The sequence below is a fragment of the Ascidia mentula genome, chromosome 4 (assembly GCF_947561715.1).
Source record: "Ascidia mentula chromosome 4, kaAscMent1.1, whole genome shotgun sequence".
Taxonomy (NCBI): Eukaryota; Metazoa; Chordata; class Ascidiacea; order Phlebobranchia; family Ascidiidae; genus Ascidia; species Ascidia mentula.
The window spans coordinates 9,121,056-9,144,909 of NC_138569.1; the positions used below are offsets into that span (position 1 = coordinate 9,121,056).

General features: G+C 38.6%; 1 protein-coding gene across 2 annotated transcripts; it reads right to left on the reverse strand.

Annotated features, from left to right (window-relative positions):
• Positions 1 to 2,902: 2,902 nt before the first annotated feature.
• Positions 2,903 to 21,937, reverse strand: LOC145899014 (disheveled-associated activator of morphogenesis 2-like). Of its 2 annotated transcripts, XM_082987720.1 has the most exons (24): positions 21,588 to 21,937; positions 18,002 to 18,091; positions 17,752 to 17,826; positions 14,752 to 14,843; positions 14,411 to 14,546; positions 13,528 to 13,725; positions 12,705 to 12,824; positions 11,650 to 11,820; positions 11,088 to 11,205; positions 10,746 to 10,881; positions 10,438 to 10,496; positions 9,851 to 10,041; positions 9,350 to 9,415; positions 7,889 to 8,281; positions 7,580 to 7,642; positions 6,802 to 6,828; positions 6,300 to 6,449; positions 5,790 to 5,929; positions 5,396 to 5,484; positions 5,155 to 5,323; positions 4,680 to 4,787; positions 4,418 to 4,622; positions 3,818 to 3,988; positions 2,903 to 3,746 (listed from the first exon to the last, which is right to left on the reverse strand). In XM_082987720.1, the coding sequence occupies exons 1-24, from the start codon at positions 21,780 to 21,782 to the stop codon at positions 3,531 to 3,533; spliced, it is 3,378 nt and encodes a 1,125-aa protein (XP_082843846.1). In that variant the 5' UTR covers positions 21,783 to 21,937; the 3' UTR covers positions 2,903 to 3,530. The 2 variants fall into 2 exon arrangements, with proteins under 2 accessions (XP_082843846.1, XP_082843847.1); XM_082987721.1 differs by lacking the exon at positions 6,802 to 6,828.
• Between the last annotated feature and the right edge of the window lie 1,917 nt (positions 21,938 to 23,854).

Sequence of the window (23,854 nt, forward strand, 5' to 3'; positions counted from 1 at the left end):
AACTTGTCCAAATTTCGTAAGTTGACGTGGGTACCAACAAATCACTTACTTGCAGTGCGCTCTTTAAATATTTGCACAATTTACAGGGGTAAGGTATTAAAATTTCGCAAGAAGGTGCACACGACCATTTTTTGTCCAAAACCGCTCATCAATTAACTCAGTTTTGGCAGATATGACTTTAGGTTCGGCAATTGAAAGAAGGCGGACGAGTCGCATTTTTTTCTGCGTAAGCAAAGTCGATTGAGATCCTTCGAAGTACATGTGGTGGAGATACAGTGGTCAACTGTGACTTTATTTTTCGAACCAGGGGTGTCGCGTCGGAGCAACATAAGTTGAATTCCCCGACGTTTTAAACAGTTTCCACAAGGGTACGAAATGGGAGCAACCAAATATCTTTCTACGCCATCACAGAAGTTTGGAAAAAATATCTTTGCTTGGAAACTAATTACATAATGCGACCAATTTTTTACGTAAATGTCCAAACGTTTAATTTTGTAGTCGTTTTTACGCAGCTGAACATGTTGGCAATACTTGTTATTGTATTGAAGTGGAAAAAACGTGTAGTGACTTTTGTGCTAAGAACAACATTTCAACTACATACAGTTGCTATCAGTTCACGTGCCAGGAAACCTCGCGTTGGTCATTTCGGGTTGTTGTTACGTACGTGATTTCTGATGACTAATCTGCCAAATTCACTTACATAAACTTCCGTCAACCCTAAGTGATAACATAATAACATGGGACGACTTTCAGTCGCGAGTATGACGCAAGTACGCTTCCGATGTTTTGACGCGTGGTATGCCCCTCATTTTTCCTAAAAAGCGTCACTACATGACTTTACATTTTCAAAAACTGTTTATGGCAATATTATTGACCTTGACGTTTTTAGTTGGACATAAAACATGATGACGTTATTCTGACTACCCAATTTGTTTTTGGAACAGATCGTCGTGCGAGTTGTTTGACATCTTTTCTCAATTTTCATCCTCCTGCCGAGAGATTCCATTTCAAGCAAAATATTTGTCACGTGTTCGCCTACATTGCAATGTCATGAATTGGCGATAGAAACGTTGGTGGTATTCCTTCAATGAAACTTCCATTTGCGGTTGTGGCAACATGGACAAATGCGATATGACTTGTTGCACAACAGTTTGTTACAACACATAGAAGACAATTTATTTTCAACTTCTTCTGTTTGGGGGGAAATAAGATGTCAACTCACATTTTAGGCGCGACTTGACGTAACATTTGTCTAAAAATCCAAAAATGCAAATGGATTCAAAATTAAAAGATAACTCTTGAAATGCAACAACTTTGTCGGTGACAATTAATTCCACGCGGCCAATGATGGCCGTTCATCGTTCCAGGCGCACGCGAACATTTCTAGTGTTATTAAAAGATCACAGCATGAGCTGCACAGCTTTTACAAGAAGTTATCTTGTTTCTCTTGAAATAATTACCTCTTCATTCCTCGGACACTTGCAGGCTAAATTTCATCCACAGAGATTTAGGTTTCTAAATTTACAACACATCAGTAAATTTAGGAGAAAGTTTAATTGCTTCCCCACATTTTTCCATAAAAACGATAAGATGGAAATTGAAAAGATTAGATTATAACAAAAATCAGTTTCATTTTAAAAAAGCAAAAACTTCATAAATTTATAAAAAAAAAATAACAAAAGTTTTAGATTGGATCAATAGGAAATTCCTCGCAACCATACGGAAAATGAAGTGCGAGGTTAGGGCTAACCAACATATTTCTGGGAACATCTGAATGACTGATGTTTGTTGATTGTGTATACGTACTCAAAAGGAATGCACATGAGATATTGAAGCAGATGTCGGTGCATCAAACAAGCGACTGATTGTAGCACGGAGCGAGAACACGTCACACTCCCACAGAGGCGATACCGTCTTGGTATTGATGACAATCTTCATATTTTTTTGCCGCCGAGACATTTGTCTGTGGCGTACTCCATTTTACTTTTCTTGGTTAAAAAAAGGAATTGAAACCCCGTGTTAACAATTTTTCTGCCATGAATTTTGTACGAATCATTGGAGATGACATTGGCGGTTCTTGTTAAAATTAAAAAATCAATTAATTTGGATGTAAGTTTGCTCCACAACAATTACCTGAACATTATATGATGATTATTGTGACGTTGGGTGAGAAGGGCATTTTTAAAGGCAAAACTGTATTCCATAGGCAAATGCGATCTGAAATATTTGATGTAGTATTCTTTTACTGTTACAAGTAAACGCGCAGAATAGCAGTTTCAGGATTGAGGATGTTTTATTAGTAGGCCTAACATTCTTTCTAACGACAATAGATATAGCATTAAAAAGTAATGTGATCGTAGGTGCCTAAAATGTGTACGGTATTATTTGTGTGTAAATGTCCGGTATGTTTGGGCAAATTGTATGAAGTCAATAGTATTTTTTCCCAAATGATCAGAAACAAAGTTATTAATATCACTCCAGACTGTCTTACAATGCATTGAAGACTTTCATCATCATGCCTTAATGCAACCGTTGTCCATTGGTTACTTAGTCACACTGCACTCAATAAGTCTAACCAAGCGTACCAAACCAACCGTGTAAAATTGTGGGTCACGAAAATATGTAACACTGTGCAATAAACTACAAAGGTTGGGTTTAGAAAATATCCAATCCCAGTACCAAGTTCATAACGGTGATTTTCCCACCTGGTATAAATCCTCTTTGACAAACTCTCAACAAAAACATGACTTCAGGATTGTGCCCCAGCCACCACATCACGTTCTGTCCACTTTCTGTAAGATAGGTTTTTCTACACTCCCAGAGGGGGGATAAAAATATTAGACCATTGTAGTCCTTGCACGGTTGCCTTTTTGAAACCCAACAAAGCAATCACCAGTTGTCCTCTTTGCGCTACAACGAACTCGCTTTATTTCTCGAAACGGCGAACGTAGTCATGGCAACAGCAAATTAAGTAGCGTGATGCGTTACGTGAAGTTACAACGTACCAGCTTAAGTGAGGGGAAGTACCTCTTTCGTTATTGGTGACTTGGAACAGCCAATCAATGCGCGTGGAACAATAATAATATGATTCGGGACATACCGAATAAAAAGCGGCTAATAATTCGGCTTCGTTACGTAGGGGAAATATTTTCAAATGTTATTTCAAGAAATGTGACGTCAGATGGTGATATGACGCGGGACATTCACGCGTTCATTTCACCGCCGGGAGTTAGTTGAACAAAAAATAGGTAAAATAAAAAAAAGAAGTTCAGTGACGATTATGACGTAATAATGAAATGTATTTATTGCCTAACAAAAGGGCAGTTGTGATGTTGAAAGGCACGTTGCCTATGACGTGATAAAGCATAAAAGGCGAAGCTGTCGTGGGGTACAGTGACAGCCAATTGAAAATCGCCACGTTAGTACGACGCCAGCGCCAGTCCTCCGCGTGAGGGCGCTGTTGCAGACACCTTGCCGCACACCTGTGGGCGGGTCACGAACCACGCCCACATTTGCTGCGCTGCGATTGGTCAAATGTGCGTGGTAATCTTGGTGACGACTCTCTCGCGATCCGAGTCCATTCCGGATGGAACCCTCCGGTTTCGGTTTCTTTTCTGGAATTTACTGACTTCCTTTTCGAAGACTTCCCCGGACCTGAGAGCGGATACAAGGTCGTCGAATTCACCTCTCTCATCCTTTTTCCCTCCGCCTTTCGCCGTTTTACGTTTCTGTTTTTCCTTTTCTCTCTGAAACGGATTAAAGAGTGAAATTATGAATTATGAAAGCCTGAAGTTGAAAGAGGAAACAGGGGGCAAACCTCGATTTCGGTTTTCTTCCTTCGTTCCTCGTCTTCTTTCTTCTTGCGCATCGCCGCGTTGTCCTTCTTCGCATTGTTGAACGTATCCATAAACGCGGTGAAGAGACCGAAGAATTGATCGGGCTGAAGTTTGTTCGGATCTTCGGCAAAAAGCCCGCAAACTTTTCCATACTAAAAAGTATCAGAGGTGAGAAGTTGTACATGCGAAGGATGCGCACGGACTCTGCAATGTGAGCCAAGTTCAGATAAATAATTATCCCATTATTGGTAAACCACAGGAAACAGATTTCAAACACCAAGGGCTTCCGAAACTTAATGGTCGGGACCATTTCCAATTCACCAAAACTTTTTGTAACCTTTTTTGTTCGGGAGTAATCAATGTTTCGAAATATCAAGAAATCTAAATTTACCCACAAGGTCGTGACCCCCAGTTTGGGGAAACACCGTCCTAAACCGACGAAGTCCATAAAAGTGCAGCGACTCAACCATACGCACCCTGATGACCAGAGCTCTCACGCACACAGGGTAAATTAACCATAAAACGCTAGGTTGCAAAGCTACAGTAAAACAATTTAAATTATATTTAAACATTCTACTTACTCCTTTCTTTGCATCAACTTGCAACTCCTCAAGTTCGGTAAATCCGAACGTTGCCACGGTAACGAAGTCAGTCATGACAGGGACAAACTGGTCCTGTGGATCGTTCTGACCCGCCAAAACCCGCGCTTTTTGCAAGTCAAGTTCCGTTGTCAAGCTTTTGAATCCTGCACGGAGCTGCGCTAATTCTTTGTCCACCTCTCCAAGGCTGCAATAACACAGACTGTTACGTCACAATTTGTCTTTGACATCCCGGTTACGTCACCTGACACCGGCCGCTACATCCACGTGGCTCAGATCTTCAGGCAGGTCGAGAAGTTCGGGTGAGTTTTTCTCCAGCATTCCGACAAGGAAGTGCATGAGGGTGACGTTTCTACATAGTGGTAAGGAGTTGGTGATTAGAATAAAAAACTTTTATCACATGGAACCAATAAAAAGAAACATATACATAAAAGCTATTTAGCTTTTGAAAGGATGGGGGAGAGGAATGTTCAAAATCGCTGAACTTTTTCAGCTTTTTCTGACAAATTGACAAAAGCAAAATGGATTCAATAATATGAATTGTGTAAGCTGAAGACAGATGGCCGCTGTTTCGACATCAATGTCTCATCCGTGCACAAATTGACGAAAGTTAAAAAACGTAATTTTTTTCCTTCGTGCATTTTTTTTAAGTTCAGTTCACGCCTTAGCACATTTTAATATGACTTTGTTTCACATTAGTTCGTTGAGTTTTGCTCTACCTGTTGGCGCTAGACTTTGTATCAGCAATCTTGTTCAAGCTTTGCAGTTTAAATCCGTACGCGTTTCCCCTCTGCCCTTTGTTCATGTAGTTGCCAAACGCCAAAACCATCTCCAGAACCCTGCGCAGCTTCTTGCTACCTTCAACCTCCTTCACCGCTTTTAGAATGGCTAAATATGACGTCACAGATCACGTGATGGAATATGCGCGAGTAATAAATGTTAAGAAGAACGTCGTCACACCTTCGACTTTCGGCTGAAGTTCGGATATCCGTTCGTGGAATTTCTTCTTGTAAAATAGGGCTTTTAGTTTTTGCTCGTAGTGGTGGATTCTGAGGAAGACATGAATATTTTATTACGAAGTCATATACAATTTTGCGCAGATATGGGCATACGGCTTATTGAAAAACATTAAAATTAAAACAAACGAAATTGTGTATAAGCTGCAGACAGATGGCCACTGTTTCGACCTAAAAGGTCTCATCAGTGCAGCTGGTGTGACTATCAGACGACTTTGCTGACCAAACGGCCAAGCAAAGACTTCCACAAACGAAAGTTTTTTCCATCACGTTTCGTGAAACACAACATATTTTGCCACATTTGAACCGGAATAAATTAATGAATCCCTAGTACTCACTGGCTCATTTCGAAAAGAAATCGGTCAGCTTTGGCCATCTTCGAAATATCGTTTTTGTGTTCGTTTAACATGTCGATCTCCTCTTTAGAGGGTATGAACTTGATCAGCTGCTCCAACATGTCTTTTTGCAAGTCCTCGCTCTGTCACAAAATTTTACACAATAACGTTGAGATTAATTCGATTTACAACAGCCATAAATTGTGCATTGGTAGGAAATTAGAGTTGGTTCCGTGATTCGCCTTTTACTGAAAATGTTTGTTTTTCTCGTGAATATGACTTTTTATATGATGATCGTAAGCACACGTATACAAAAAAATTGCTGTTGAAATGAAAGTTTATCGAATGTCGAAGCAGCTTTAGTGGGAACGCGAACAGACGCTACGTGTCCAGGGAGCAAGATACGCCGCCAATTAAACTGACAAGAAATCAATTTCGAAACAAAAATACATTTTCGATGGAAGCGTTACGTTGTCGCAAGAAAGAAAGGGCAATGAGGTGATCGAATATTACCTTATCACAACTAAGTACAGCCCTCTTAATGTCTTCGTCCGACAATTTGAGTTTGGAAAGTAGGATGGTGCAGTTTTGTGCACGACGTCCGTCGATCACTGACAACTCCTTGACTTTCTTTACCGCAAGATCTTCCTGCGATCCGTACTTCTGCACGGGTTTAGATGGGATTCGTTCAGTAAACAGTGGTACAACACTTGTGGGTATGGCACTCATAGGTATTTTATCAAACGTTTTAAACATCGTATATTGTTTATAGCTTGCAACACATAAGCGAAGATATTCTGCAATAAAACATATATATATAATGATCGACATTTTCCTCACAAAAATTAACGTATTTTGCAAAACTAATTGGTTCTATACGGTTAACACCACAATCACGGTCAAATTTCGCATTTTTTGAAAGCCATTCAATATGTTTCGAATTATTTCAAGTGTTATCAATTCCCAGAGCAAAGCATAGATAGAAGTATTGCTTCATGCAGTATGAGGTGCTCACCTTTAATGGAATGTTTATTGGCGTCTCCTTCGTAGACATGCAAAGAGCAATTAAGTTAGTGCAGCAAAAACACGTGGTTATGAACAGGTTAAACAAAATCGGGCAGGCACCGCAAATGCACGGGGATGTGAAACGTTTTGCAACTGTTGCTGATTGCAACATGACACTGGACATGAATGGGGGCAACATACAGTGTTATGAGTTACATGCGTGAGGATAGCGCAGTATGTAAGAAGCACCACAGGCCACCCAGGATATATTGTTAGCAGCATCTGTATGTTGGTCGCAAACACGGCCTTACTTCATGTGATTTTAAACAGTAAAACCGCTGTTTAACTACAAAATTACAAGTACAATAACTTGTGACAATATGAAAAGTATACCTTGTATGGAATAACCAGATATGTTGACATACACAAACAGCCCTCAAGTAAATAGTAGCGTGTGCATGACAAGGGCAAGAAAGCTGTTTCTTTTGAAACTCTCACAATTAAAAATGAATATCAATTACATGTGATACATTTGTAAAAGGCACCAATTTTCTAAATAGCTTCGTGAAAATTATCCATTGCCATGTCAAACAAACAGTACTATTTGATTTCTTTAAATACGCTTTAAATTTTTCTTATCTTTTAAGATGCAACCAAAATCCATTGCTGTCTGTTTAAGTTTCAATTCCCAATATTTATTTGATTTCGTAACGACGGGCCCTCGGCAACCATGCAATATTCATGCAAGCCAAATGCGCAATTACATTGTTTTTGGCGTGGCTTTTTACCTGCTGTCGTTGGTAGGCAGAAAATGTGTTGTCTAAGTTGGGTAAGTCGATCAACTTGAATGCCTAAACCACATGGGACAGCGTAATTATAACAGGAAATACATAAAATATGCTATGTGCAATAAAAGCGCTAGATACTACTTGAGGAACTTGCTTGTTTTAACCAGACGTGAAAGTAATATTATGCAAAGCATTTTGTGCGTTTTTGGCAATAATTTGTTTAAAACCAACCAAACCGAGATAATATTTTATCCGCAAGCCTGAAAAGTAATTTTGTACATTTGGTGCGGGCAACAAACAAACCGATACCTTCGAGTCGTCAAGATCCATCCAGATTGTCCCTGAAAGCTTACTTTCGGGCAACTTCGACCAGTTGAATGATTTAAGGGGGTTTGGCGCTTTAGGTATTTGTTTTTTGGGAAGGTTTAGTGATGGGCCACCAGCACCACCACCCGGAGGCCTTGGAACCCCACCCTTTGGAGGGGGTGGCACCCCACCTGGTGGAGGTGGTGGGGGTATTCCACCCATGGGAGGAGGTGGGGGTGGAATTGCTCCTCCTGGTGGAGGGGGTGGAGGGATGTTGCTTGGGGGTGGAGGTGGGGGAACAGGGGCTGAAGCAATCGACTTTTTCACGTCATCTGAAATGTTTCCACTCTGGATAATTTGCTGCAACTTGGCTTTTTCTTCTTGTTCATTGGCAATCTGCAAGATGAAGTAAATGGTGGAAATTTACATGGAAACAGTTTATAATTTAATGAAGGTTATAATTTACACAATCTGCAGTTCCTTATAGTGTCTAAAGGCAACATTTATGTTTGGTAAAACTTCAGTTGTTACAAAAAAACAGTGTTTTTTAACAAATTAAGAATATTGTTTGTATAATGCAGAGCGATATAACATTGCCAACTCTAGCAAATCCAATTCTTCGGTATCTAATTGTCAAAAAGTACAAAAACTCAAATAAACTCCCGAGGTAAAAAACACAATGTAAATGTTAAAAATCCAAACCATTACTAAAAATGTAAAACGAAAAACAATAACTGGCAAGCAAACACAAAACCATGGTAAAATCAAAATGGTAAAAATATTTTATGGCTAGTTATCTAGTTACTACTCAAACAAAACAGCAACGAAAAGTTTGAGAGATATGTACAACTAATGGCTGTCGAGGTATATAGATGGCACCTCAGAAACACTTTTGAGCGTTGCTACAAGTTTTTAATCAAACAGAAACCTTGCACATTATCTTAAATCATATTCATGCCTTTAACATATAAGGCACAATTACGTTTTGATTATTTTTGCAAAACATGTTTGTGTGGCATGCATTTTTCCATTTTAGCAAACTAAATTGTTCAGTGTGGTAAGAAGAATTTTGGTGAATATGCTTGTCATAACTTGTGTGCTTGTTAAAAATACATAACATGACAACCCTAGCAAGGTTTGCAAATTACATGGTTTGCAAATAGCCCCCCAAATTTAAATAATATGTAAATGCTACCATTGGTCAATATTAGTATCAGCTAAAAAAACAGCAGTGAACACAATTTCTACTAAATCCCATTTTAGAACTAACAAAATCAATTCTAACACTTTTCTTCACAAAATCTCATCCGATAAAAAATGATAACAAAAAAAATAAGTCTCAACTAAGGTATTCACATAAAAGGCAGTCGAAACATGCCATTCATGTGACAAACAAAACATTAGTGGCTATCACAGAAAGGCAAATCATGCATCATCATGAAAATCACAATCATGTGATCTTACCACTTCGTACACCGCTTCTTCATTTGGTGGTTCACTGTAAATCCCCTCTTTACCACTAGACACGGACTATTCGGGGATGAAAGAGCGTGAATTAGTTTCATTATGTCTGATATGCACGGACGTTCAGACATGTACATGACCATGTTGGTTTTAAATGACATGCGAATGTTACAACTTCAATGAAAAAAATTGTACCCATTTTTAGTGACCATATAAGGGTGTTTTGGTAATATCGGCAAATTTAGTTTGGATGCGTATTTCAGAAAATGTCACAATTTATTTGCAAAATCATATAAAACACATTTTTTTAAATTTTTCTTTAAAATGTTTTTAAGCAATTCCCTGTGGATATTTGTAATTGTAAAGATTTTTTAGTGTATAGAAATGGTCATTTCAAACAGTTTTTGATACCCCTCCCCACAAGAATAAATATCACACAATTGCATTAATGAAGCAGCAAAATCTTTTCAAACTAAGACAACAGTAAAAGTTGAAACTTACGGTTTTCCTCAGCATGTCGGCATGTTGGGTCATCTCGGTCAATTTCACTTCAGTGCCTTGTCGATCTTTCTGCTCTGAGTCGAGCTTGGACTTGAGGATGTTGAGAGTCCGCATCAGATCTTCCTTCTCCTTCACTTTTGCCTCACACTCACGCTCCTTGCGATCAAGCTGGACCTTCATCTCATCATGTTCTGTTCAACATACTACTTTAATCTTTGTACCACCATTTGTTTAAAATATAATGTGTGTACCACCACTTTCCTACTCTAGTAGGAAGTGTAAGCAGTAATTTATAAAAAAATATTTTATATTAAAATCTGAAAGCTGTTTATGTGCCAAACCACATTATATTTTAAACAAATGTTGGTGTAATAGAGCAGAATAAACTTGCATTGATCTGATTAAAGTGCCATTGATATTTTATTTCAGTTTAACTAGCTTTACTAACAAATAGAATTAATACGGCTAAAATTAAAGTGATATTCAACATGCTGAAAATGACTGTCTCAATTGCTAGGTTTTGCAAATGTACGTCATACAATTTTATTATTTTAATGAAGGTTATACATGGAAAAACATAGACATACTTTTCCTCATTGTTTCAGCCTGTTCCTTCCATTTTTTGATTTCATTTTCGTCGACCAACCTATAATATTTATGCTTAGTGTTGAAAGTAAATCTAATGACTGAGAAGTTTTTTAAAATCTTATCATCGACAAGAAATTATTGACAAGCCAAAAGCATAAGAAGATTGTTCTAAACAAGGCCTTGAAACAAATAAATTAAAACAATATCACATATCTTTTCACTTTAAAAGATAACTGGAGTTTATCCGGTAAATGATCAATGATTTTACAACTAAACACAGCAGATTACACATCGTGGGACTTCTTACAATCTGAGGCATTTTTCCAAATTAAAATTCCTGAGGAATGAAACGTCCGGATCGCTTCCATCCACTTTTTGCAAAGTTATTTGCTGCACAATTCGATCGAACAATTGCCAATGATATGGACTGCCTCCTCTGTTTACTGTAGAATTCAAGTTGGCAAGAAGTTCACAATACAGTTATTCTAGCCTTGGTTGCAAAACAATAGTTTCTGGCAATAAAGCTACTGAATAAATCAAATGAAAAAAAGTTGTGAACATACACATTTGCCCATTTAATGAAAGTTTGGATTGTACTTTGTTTGACAGAAATAAGGTACCGACAAAATGTTTTTACATAAATACGCACATGGCAGCAACATGCAGTGATATAGAAGTGACAGAAGGTTGGGGTAGGCCTCGGTAAAGCAGAGCTTCTTCTGTATGAAGTCAAACATATCACTTGCACTCTTCGTGTCCACATGGTGCTGGAAACAATACAGAGGTCATTGAAGAAACCTTTTATGAGTCAGTAGTTTGACAAAACACATTATTTAAAAGAATTAATATTGATCAATTTTATTCCAATACAAATATGCAGTGAACACCAGAAATGTCCCATAACTGTCTTTTGGTACAATAAATTCTTACGACCGGGACACATTTAAGCACACACACATATTGAAATGTTACAATAGAATACTGTTTGAATTAAACACGCAATATTTCTTTAAACAACATTATCAGTTGTCCAAACCCCCAAATTGCTATGAACTTCCAATAACAAATATTTTAAAATCATTACCATAATGTAAAAATAATTGGATACCTTTAAACTCCCCAACACACATATTTGGACGAAGATACCTCACCCTCTTTCTGATAACTTATTAACAAATCTATTTCAAATTTATCAGTTTGTATGTTTTTACCACATCAAATCTCGATGCCACTTCCTCTTCATCCTCTCGTCGAACAAGTTCAAAGAAGTCGAGATGTTTGTTGAGGACGTCGTTTTCATACTGTCGGAGCTGGACCATCACTGGCTGAATACCCAGCAATAGAAGTTCATAGCGGAGATGGCAACGAAATTCCAGGTGATCCTAAACAAGAAAATCCAACTTAGGTTATATTCATTTAAAAATATTTCATATTAAATCATACAAAAGACTTCAGGTAAAGCATGAAAACAAACCCATGTTATGGCTACAGAGTTTTTTTCATTTAGATGGAAGATTTTGTCAAAAACGGCCTTTAATCAAACGTAGTATTCATGTATCTTTAAACATTTGCAATTTGCTTCATGTTTTGCATTATACACTGCACACACAAATATACTTTTAAGGGAGTTTACGTTGCAGCTTGACGTAATCTACATACCACTGCAAACACACCAAATTTGACAAAAAATTTACAACTGAGATTGGATTTAAATGACAACGCTTGTCACATAAAACAGCCTAAGGCTATCAGGCATTTTTGTGCTTTGCCCACAATTATTGAAATGCCTGACATTTCACAAGCGTCTGCTGCGAATTGCAACAAATTGCATGAAGTTACCACAAAATGAAAATAGTTTGACAAAATTTTGTTGAATTTCTGAATTGTCTCCTGGAATTGTCACAGCTAAAAAAAAGTTTAAAATAGCATTGTCTGTAATGGTAAACTGGAATCAATGGTATACAGATGGTTAAATTTTTGTTTATAATAGAAATATGCATAATTTTGGAGGCTAATACTGGCAGAACACAAAAGTGTTCAACATACAGGTTGTTTAGCAATTGGTACAACATTAAGTTTTAAAATCCTTGCGCGTTGAAAATCAAGCTTACAGTAACCACATGGGCTTGTAGCCTTTGTACAAACATGACAATGGCTTCAATGTATATTCAGCACTCCTGTAAAGCCAGTCGTGAGTGGGTGGTATTAGGTTAACTATCACACTGGAGAGTCTGTACTTCCACATAGATTGTAATAAAGTTCCCACCTCTCCTGCCCCACAACTAATGAGGGCATTGAGGAAGGACAGGGCAGCTGTCTTGAGGTTCACTTCGAAGCTGTCGTCTTCTGGGGAATGTTGGTTCACTGCTAGCTCATTTACTATGTTCTGTAAAAAACAAATTACATTTTAAAGCATTTGTTACAAGGGATGAAATGTTAATGTCGTAGCAAAAGAATAAAAATAAGTGTATTAAGTGTGTTTGGAAAAGAAATAATATAGCCGAGAGAAACTGACAGCCTGTTTGTGGTGAGCAAAGAATTCGCAAACAACACCAAGGTCTATTTGTCTCCTTCTCTATACAAACCTTTTCTTCACTTGTAGACTCCAAGTAACATAAATAATTTAAGTTCCATCAAAAATTTAGGGCTTTCATGAAATTTGATAAAAACAAGATATAAAATATTGATACCTAACACAATTCTTGCTTGCATGAAAAAAATTTCAAAAACAAAGCAAAAAATGGCTTTTACATATACGTTAAGTGTACAAGGAAAGAAACTCTAACATACTAACAATGGAGTAAAAGAATCATTGTGTTCAAAACCAAAACCAAACTTTCATTTTACAATTTGGAATGTTCCATTCAATGAAACCTGTGCGGTGTAATTCAATGCTCTTATAGGTATTTTTTTTTGCATTTATAATTAGAAAGTGAAACCGTAGATGTATTGTTGCAAAACAGCAGGTGATGGACTTTTGTTCTAAACATAAAACGCCTTGTCTACAAGAACAAATGAAGTGTACACAACTTCCATCTGCTTTATGAAATTCTACTTCCGGACAACATGGCGAGTGCATTGCACTGTACCTGGAATCTGGTTCGTTCATGGGCATACTTCTGGTAATGCAGCATTGCCTCTAGCACCTTCTTGTGGCCACCGGGGACAAGACAGACAGCTCCGAGTATCTCAAGGACTGCTGTCTTGGTTCGAAGGCTCTCACAAGCCAAACTCTGGGCGATTACATTTATGCCTTCTGGGTGGGCAAGCACATTTGCTCTACCTTGCTGCAAGATGGAAGGACATTGTTAATAGAAGGCACAATATTTTACAGTGTGGATTTGATAGGATTTTACTTGTATTTCCAAAAAAAAAATGCAAATTGTATTTCTTTAGTTTTGACCAATCTGACCCCACTGTCATTTTAACATAAGACCATTTTACCTTGAATTCACTAAAAAAGTGCATTTTAAGTTACATTGTGTATTATTTTCTTTTCAGGTTTGCTGCACAAAGTCATACATGCATGATCTGTGGCCAAGTGCAAAATGTCACTGGTATGGTCAGGGTTAAACTCTCAAGTAAGCACTGTTACAATTTGTGGTTGAAGCAGTTTTGCGATATTAAGCTAGATAACATTCCTAGTGTTCATCTGCCGGACTGCTCTATAAATAGAACTTGGTCATGCTAAGCATTGCATAATTTCCTGATGCAAAGGGCTTAAGTTTCATACCCCCTTGAAAACGTTTATCGCACTATATGAATTTTTAATTAATTATTAATACTGAACTTTTTGGTCACATGTTCTTTCAGCAGCAATAAAAAATCTTTCAAGTGATATATTTTAAAGATGACAATGCAAAAGACATGTTGTTTTTTAATATTATGTGATCTATTTTTTTTTATTAAAACTTTCACAAAAAAGCATGTTACTTGTCCCTTTAATGTAGTTAATCGAATGTTCATATATACCGTGTTGTTCATGAGAGCTTTCACACAACCAATGATGGAAGTATGGATTCGACTATCCCTCACTTCAGGAACCATGTTTTTCAAGAAGTTTAGGATACATGACAATCCATCGAGTTCAGTGAAGCGTATGATAAACCTGCATTGCACAAATTAGTTTTTATTGATAAAAGTCAACGTTCCTGAAATTTAATTGAAAAAAATTGACAACAAATGCAAACTTTTTGGCCATAATGCAAAAGAAGAAAAAGGTTAAAATAATCTGCAAGGATATCACTAAAATCATTGGGGGTATTGCAAACTTTATCAGACGCTACTGGATTTGATTTGAATAGTTCATCCACCTGAGGGGTTGTGTTCTTAATGCAGACTTCAAGCCATCCACTAGCTTCAATCTCATTTCAATTTCTTCTTCGTCATACATCAAAACCATAATCTGGAAAACAACAAAAAGTGGTTAAAGAAAGTTTCAATATGGACCATTAACCTAACGTTACATCGTAATGATAGCACTTCTTCAAATTATTGATTGGATAGGGAAGAAGGAGTTGCACAACACGACACAAATTACCATGTGAAAACTAGTGTTTGCGGGTGTCGTGTACAAAATATCACTCCAAGTTAACAACTAAATGATTGTTCATTGCCTTAGAGATTAGCTTTGTTATTGCAGCAAATTATGGAATGTTTTGAAACACAACAAGGGGAAAACAGACTTTTTGCAAACGTTTTTCTTTCCTATGGCATATGAGCAATGTATGTTCAATCAAACATTGGAAAAATACCCCAATGGGGACCACCAAATATAGTAGGGTTAACGGGGGTTATAAATGTGGGTAAATATGGGGTGTACAAATATGGATGGTACAAGACCTGTCAGTGATTGATCTTCTGCCGAGCATGCCAAAACAAGTGAAAGCACTACCCAAAATAGCCTTACAAAGACGGTTAATAGTGACGTCACAACGAGATTGCGTCACGCAATACGAAACAGAACAACCCGGGCGCGAAAGAAGCACACACGGTTTGCATATCAGGTATTCGGCTTGGATGCGTTTTTTCGCTGTGTTATCCAACAAGTTACCGTAACGCCAAGTGTGACAGGTTTTGACCGGGCGATGGAATTCGACAGCTGTTCGGTGCGTTAATGGATTTTCAGGTAATGGACGAGCTGAGGGAACGATTTGTTTACTTGCCATCGTCGGTAAATAAATACACTGACGTCACGCCCTTTCAAGTCGGTTTGTTGGTGCCTGGCAACTATACGTTTAGCTCGTATTGTTTTCCCAGCAATTACTTTTTTGCTTTGTTAAAAAGAAGTCACAAAAAGTTGGCATTTTGATTTCGAATCCTCCTGTAACAGGGAAGGGGTCGTAACGGGAATAAATGAACCTCCAGGCGTCAGTAGCGACATATGGTGGGGGTTATTTTCTCGCGATTTGGGTGATTGGCGATGTAGTTGATGTAGTTTGAAGGGACATTAGGTGTAATTGCCACAACATTTTCTCTTGTTCGTGGAGTCAAAATAAGGTCTTCATATTCTCCAAGGATGGTGGGAGTTTAATTCAGCCTGGTGACCCGTGGACCAAACAAAAACGTGTTGACTTAAGTCAGAAAATGAAAAAAAGCGTATGTCTTGTCATCCACATCTACGACGTGTAATTAAATAACAGGGTACATGACAAAACTCTTGCGACAAACAACATTCCGAAACTGGGAGTGTCAGCGATGGTTGGATGTAGAAATGAGCATTGGTTTTTTAACGTGGGAAAGGGAGGTGACGTTTTGGGCAACACCCTGGGAATTTGCTTTTAGTGAATTTGTTTTTCTGCCTACAAAATTACCAGACAGAGACTGTCGGATATTGATTTTTGATTGCGAGGACGATCCATACCAGACATTGCGGGATACGAAAATTCCCAATAAAACTTGCTCTGTACACACTTAGACACCAGCCGCCTTCTGTCGGCAGTTTGCTAATATTATTCGTTTTTGCGCAAGAAATGCAATTGATTTTGCACTTTTAGGTAAAACATGATTATTGTTGTGGTCTGTTAGGTAAATTGGTTAAGTATTGTTTGGACTTCCGAAACGCAATTCTAACAACACGTAGCAAAAACCAACTAAGTATTTTAAAGGCGCAGCAAGGTAGTTTTTACAAAAATCGGTTTGTGGCATTTTTACGAAAACCAGAAGCAAAATTCTTCCGAACTCCCTGAGGTTGCCAAGCTGACGCGGTGTCCTCGGCAATCGGATGTGAGGCCAAAAGGGCTTTTGTTTGATCGCCGAGAGATAAACAGGGTTGGGAACCGGTGGCAGATAGCGTGCAGATAGTTGGTCGCTCATAAGCCAGGCTCTTGCCGCTTTGATATGGGCCGCCCTAAAACAAGCTGATCAAATTACGAACCCGCCAACACCCCCCACTTTGCGCCAATGCTTTAAGGCCCTAGTTGACCGCGTGCGCGCGCGTTGTAAAGGTCACGTGTAAGAGGATACACGCAAAACATTGTACAAACTCGATACATAGCCCCTGCGTCGTCATTAAGCGCGAGTACGGTGTTTTGGTTGGGTGTTTGTGGTGGAAGCAAAAAGGTTCAGTTTCCTCTGGTTAAAAATACTCCGCCATTAGCTGATATAATAAGTTTCTGGTTTCATACGATTTCAAAAATTAAAAAAACAAAAATATACTTATGTGTAAATTTGACAGATACAATGCAAGGTGCGTAATTTTTTTCATATGCGTGTATATTTGTCTGTTACATTTTGGAGTCAACAAAATCTTTGGGGCGAAAGAAGAAAGGCAAATGGGTTGTACATGTGTACCAGTCAACATATATATGTTTCTGGAGTGCTACTGTTTTATTTCATTTGTCTTGGGTGTCAGGTAGCCCTTCCGCTGTGATAAATGTTTCGAGAACGTAACCTCGGTGAGGTCAACAGAACCTTCATTGGATTTGCTTTTGGATAAAGTGTGGGTTCCGTGCTATCAAATTAAGTTGGGTAATCCCATATTGTTAAAGTAAATCACTAAATTGAAGCGGTTTTGTTACCAGTGACAAGGAAATAAGAACGCTTGAACTGCTGATAAGCTCACAGACATCCTGATGTCGAAACGAGTTCCTTTCCGTGTTAAAAATTTACAAGGTGATTCCCCGAAACAAAATGATGACGTAACCTTGGTTTGTGTAAAGTCTGGCGGACCAGACACGTGGGTGTGAGAATGATTCACAGTTTAGGGACAAGTTACGTCATTTGCCGACGATTAGAGAACTTTTATTTGGGTTGAATACCGGCGCGTTAGTATTAAATTTCGCCGTGTTTCAGTGTAAAGGGCGTCAACTTACTGTGCTCATCGAGTTGAGACGATCAATGTAATAATCTGGCCAGCTCGTGGCGAGCTTATTCGGGTCTTCTTGCTCCTGAAAAAAACAATGCTTTTCAAATTACCACTTAATAATTTTCCATTTACTTCGCGCCTGTTAGCCTACATTTAGTTGTATGTTTATGTGTAACAAAAACCGAAAATTGTTTCTATTCGGCGTGAGTGAACGAATTCTATCAGACTCAACCTTCGTTTAACAACATTGTGTTTACCTTCTTTTTGCTGCAGTAAATGTGCCACTGCTTCTCTGGCGTTAAATTGAACATGGCTTGTCTGTGTGGGGCAGGAAGATCCAACTCGTCCTGTCAAAGGTGCGTGGTTAGTTCAAAACGAACAGATTTGTAGATATCATTACTATCAAGTATTACTCCATTCCCGGCCAAATTTAGCTATTTGTTTCAAAAGGACACGCGGACTGATTTTCGCCTGTAGCATATAAGAAAATGTACATTGTTTTTGATCCAACAACATTACATTACGCACTTTTTTGCAAGTCGGTTTTAAGACACCACTAAAAAATGCCACAAAAATGTTTGGCAGGCAATAGATAGCACACAACAAAAATGGCACGCAAATATATGGTGCTTGTGAAGTAAATAATAGACGTATTCCTTTGAGAGTATCGGGCATTGTTGCGTGACAATCACGGATATAAAGATGGCAATCAGGTGTAGAAGTATTTGGGTAAATGTGCAATGGTGTTTATTTAGCGACGGCGCAATGTTTTAACATAAGAAATAGCAATACTTGGTTCTGCATTTTCTTTCAACTAACAGCATTGTTTGTAGGTGTAGTAAAAGATTATAACCCAGCTTGTCTCGAAAACAAATTGCTGAATGTACAACAAAGCACTTATATGACAACCCACAATGCCCCACATGGAAACGAAAACACACATTAGTGGAGTATGATATATGGGGGTTACAGAACTAATACGTTCGCGCAGATCGCAAACATTCACGATTGAAATGGACTTGCGCGACCACGATTTCAAAACATGGCAAGAACAAGACCGCACGCAAAAAGGCCGCTGTTATTTGCTTGTTACATGTGTAAGCAAATATCAAGTGTTTGCAGAAAGCCGAACAGAGGCCCTACTGCCCAAAGTGATCATTTACAACAACCCTTTGGCCTTATTGCAAAGTGTTTGCTGTGCAAATTGGTGTTATGGCGGCGATAATTTAGCCTACGTGGTTATACTGCAGGTAATTCTGGCGCACCAACTTGAACTATGGTCCAGGACCTCGTTATATTGTCACCTGCAGGCTGTAAAACTTTAACAACATGAATGCAACGGTTAATGGTTAAACACAAGCACTTTTCTATGCTCAACCTTGCTTCGCAGTTGAGTACATTTTCCAACTACAGTTTAACCTTTGGTAAGCTACGCGACATTTAGAAAATTTACACCATGGCTAAACTGGAGATAGGTATTGTTCAAAAGTGAAGTTGCAAAAATAAAAATGCCAGCTGCGTGGTTTTTAAGTAACGTGTTTAGAAATCGTTCGTTGGTTTAACAAGCATGGACTTGAGTGATGGATAGACACAATGTACGTCAAACAAATCTTCCCAACAAGCAGTTAATTTCAGCAAATCCGCAGCCAAAGAGGGTTTGTGGCGCCAAAAACCAAGTTGTCGCAAAGGCCAACTTTTACGCACTGGGTCTTCCGAGAAAATACAGATCCTGGAAACGGATATAGAATAGGAGTTGCCTAGCGCCTTTTTTAACGTAACAAAGGACACCGCAAGTGTGAAAGGGTGCGCCGATCCTTTGCGGTGGGTAATCCTGTTGGTGTGGTTGTTGCGGCAAAATTTTGTTATATAGTTTGTTGCCGACCATGCCAGGCATACTGTTCAAAAAACCTGATCAATGTCAATTGCATAACGACCGAAACGTCGACCAAGTTAATTATTTTTCACCAGAAAGGGCTGGTGAGTTTTTTGAACATATATATTGTGTATTACATGGAGTGCTTTCGGTTTAGCAAATAATATTGCGCAAAAGTTTCGTACTGGTCACCTACACTTCACGAATACCACAAAAGGTTTTTTTTTACTGGACGACCATGATATTCGGTACTTCATACATGCTCGGTGACGACAACAAAACCGTATCCCCAGTGCTAAAAACAAGGGGGAACAATGACGGCTATTGAGAAAGTATGCAACTAGAGCATTCATTACAATCCAATCTGAAACATAACAATTATCGGCCGTGACTATGGGCACGCACTTCCAGCGCAATAATCAAACAAAGTGGAATGCTTTATAAAATACATTTACGTGGCGACAGCGCAAAGCTGCGACCCGGTAATACGCGCGCCACGGCTTCAAAACGTGGTATGCGTTCCCTTGAGTTACATCACGATCCGTTCAGGCATAGATAATACTTCCTGCTGCTGAAGGCAAATTTCGCAGTGTTATGCATCAGACGACGCATTGTTTTCGTTGCAAAAAGAAATACTTTCCGGGAAAACCACTTGGTGTTACTACATGACTTTCTCTATTTAAGCCGTTGCAACATATGCTTCATAATAAAGTTGGAACCATGTTTGCAAACGAATCAAACAAGATATTCACATTCACGACTGTAACTGTTTATGTTAAACAACCGCGCACAACTTAACGTTGAAATTCCACAATTTAACGTTAATGTTGTCAATGGGATTTCCATGTAGTGTGCAGGCGTCCACAGAAGACGGATTGTTGCATTTCAGTACAGACGTCACAGGAAGGCAGATGTCAGAACGCATCAGACAAGGGAGGCCCTGGAGACCTAAATCGGGCCACTGGCCCATAACAAATGGGAACGCAAGTGACGATGCAACCATTTCGACGACGGGTAAATGGATTTTATTGCCGCTTTCACTGGGGGAAGAATGTCATGCCGTTTATTTTTCCAGGGGCCTTTGTGCACAATCACCTTAGAGTTCTGGTCATTTGATACCAAAATTATCCCATAACTATTGTTTTATTTGTTTGACAGCATCTTTAAACACATTTATGTATGCATGTCATATTATGTTATGGAAACTATAAACACTAATTTCGTATTTACCAAAGCACAAAATACAATGCCAAGCAAGTAATTGGGGCAAGAGTACGTTTGTAATTCTAATCGGCGGCCAGTTACTTGAACTCCACTTCAAACGATGCAAGCCGGAAACGTGACGTCATAATAGCTACTCCAACACGCCATAATAAACAATCTCGCTGAAACCAAGTGTCAAAATTTGGCCTTGTGCGACGTGAATTGTTTCAAAACAAAGCTTCCGCACCAGAGGACTCAGTTTAGTGTGAAACGAAATTAACCAAACTAATAAGTTTTATGATCTTGTACCGATGGCTTATAAGCGTTGTATAGCTATAAAGGGCTGCGAAGACAAGAGTGCTGTGTTTGCGTTGCAAACAATGACCAATGGTTGTTTATTGTTCCGAACTGCTTGAAAATCGCGCAACGCATTGCTGGCTGCAGTTGTTGAAAAACACAAACCCTGGAAAGCGATTTGCGAATATGTGTTGTTAGGTTGGGATGCCAACGCAACCGGAAAATCCCGGCTAAAGTTATTTTGGTTGTTGATAAACTCATGGGGCATGCTCCAACAATTAATCTGCTAACCACGTTTTATGACAATATACCACGTGACCGGGGTAAGTGTGGTGCGTCAGTATGTGACCAAACAATTACGTTATCACAAACTAACCAGATAAAACAAAAGACTAACTACCAATGATTGATTTGTTTTAGTATTTCAATGTGATTTGTTTATGAGCAAGTAACTAATTTAATTAGCTCACCACTAGTTCGGCAAACTTCTTTTTCAGTTCATTTGGCGAGGGCATTGGGGCTTCTGTTTCAATCATTGTAGGTGGAGCAGCCATTGTTTCATCTACCATGTCCAATTGAATATCCGGAGGTTCATCGGTACCTCCAAAACATGCTGCAAAAATTCCACCACCACCACCACCTCCCTTTCTTTTCTTTCGGGGCATTTTTATGCTGTGTTTATTCCAAAGGGTTAACTGTTTTTCAATCCAGGTAATCACATGAAGGGAATGACACCAGCTTTCAGTGAAGGGACACAAAATTAACAAAAATGTAGTAAAATAGGATCACAATGGCAAATCACAAAGTTACATATCAGCAACAAACTGCAATGGATGACATGTCTTGTTAGTGTGCACATATATCAGCATATGACACAAAACTTTAAACTAATTTAACACTGCATTGCCCATACAAAAATGCACAATATTCAGTTTCGTCCAACTGAGGCCAAACAACATAATAGCACACATCAGTAAGAGTGATAACATTAAATGATGATTAATCATCATTGCCACCACACAAAAACTGTCTCATAAGAGTCAAATTAACACACAGCAATCAATTTCTCTTGACATTTTACCAAATAATGTAAAGAAAGGATATTGGTGTCAATCAACCTTATATAACTAACATATATTAACACTATAAATTACTATTATTTAATGTATCCAAAACTCTATGAAAGGTATATGACATATTGTCACTTGAATGCCTACAAAAGAATTATCACATATATTGTTGCAATGTACCTTAGTACCTATTCCAATTAAAAGTAACCCAGTTAATTATTTACATATCATGAAGCAGTTGTTTTCGAATACATGCTTAAATTTAAAGTAATAGGAAATCATCTGCCTTGTAACAGCACAGCATTACTCAGCATCATACGCTAAAAGACAGGAAACTGTAACGTTTCCTCGATGGTTCAATGATTGCCTAGTTGCCTTGACAGTGTGGCACATTTGAATTTTTTTCCAAGAAAAGCAAGCAAAGTATTCTATTTAAGAAATGAAACAATACCATAAGCTTCATGTAGGCTACTGAAGATTCCTTAACAGTCGTAAGTGATGTTAAATTATCCTTCACATGAGCTTAAAGGGTGCTGTGCATTTAGGTATAACAGACTGATTACAACACTAATTTCCCAAAGTATGCAAATTTGTGCATGTGCACAAAGCAACCATCTACGTGTAGGCTTTCTGACACACCAGTATGTGTCAGAAACTCAGAATACGTCAATGCACAAAATATTAACTATATTAAAACATGAGATATTACGTCAATAATAATATACACACATAGTGACGTAGATGTCTTCATACAAACACTCATTTCATTACTGGCACAAACGGAAACGACTAACACTAATCACAAAACTTCAGCATTTCAAACAGTTTTCCTGTTCGGCAATGCATCCATCCACGTCTTAATTTTCAACCTCACGTACACTTTCAAAACACTGTGTTTTTATTGTTGAAAATGTTTCTTTCAGAGGACTGCCAAAGTAATATTACATTAATTTTTGAACCATAAGGCATTCACCATAAACGTTCCAAGTCCTCGACTGACTGGCACTGCTGACTTCAAAGAACCCTCCCACACAAACGCCCAGAACAAATAATTACGTCATTAGTCATTGCTCTTTAGTGGCATATAGCGGATGTACTGATATATTCATCTTATTTGCTTCTTTGCATGAACTTTGTACCTGGGCGTCAAACTGGAGGTTAGCGTGTCAGTATTACTGGAATACGTAAATCATCACTCGCCGGTTCAGTTCCGACACATCTTAATTTTTTTATGATACTCTTGGCGAAATGAGTGCATTCCTTCGGAGGTTGCAGTTTAGCAATGCTGCTCACCCTGTGGACACATCAGTAACTGTAATTAATCGTCAACAAGATCTACGATGGTGCAACAACCGCAACCTGCAGCTGATTCCAATCACTTCTCAATTACATAACTATTTTTGGACAATCCTCGGGACAATAACCTAACTGCGTCTGTCGATAAGAATCTGCCTTTTCCTCTTTCTGTTTGTGTCGCTGTCATAGCTATCTCACGTTATCTACCGTTTAAACCACATTGTATTTACATTCAGCACGTCCGGCTAGCAACTTCTTACATGGTCGCGACCCAGCACCTAGCTTCCAGTGTGGCTGGCTGCGATCCGAGCAGACGGTGATATCCGTTAGGAAATAACATTCACATGGGCGCCTGACTCGACAATTGTTCA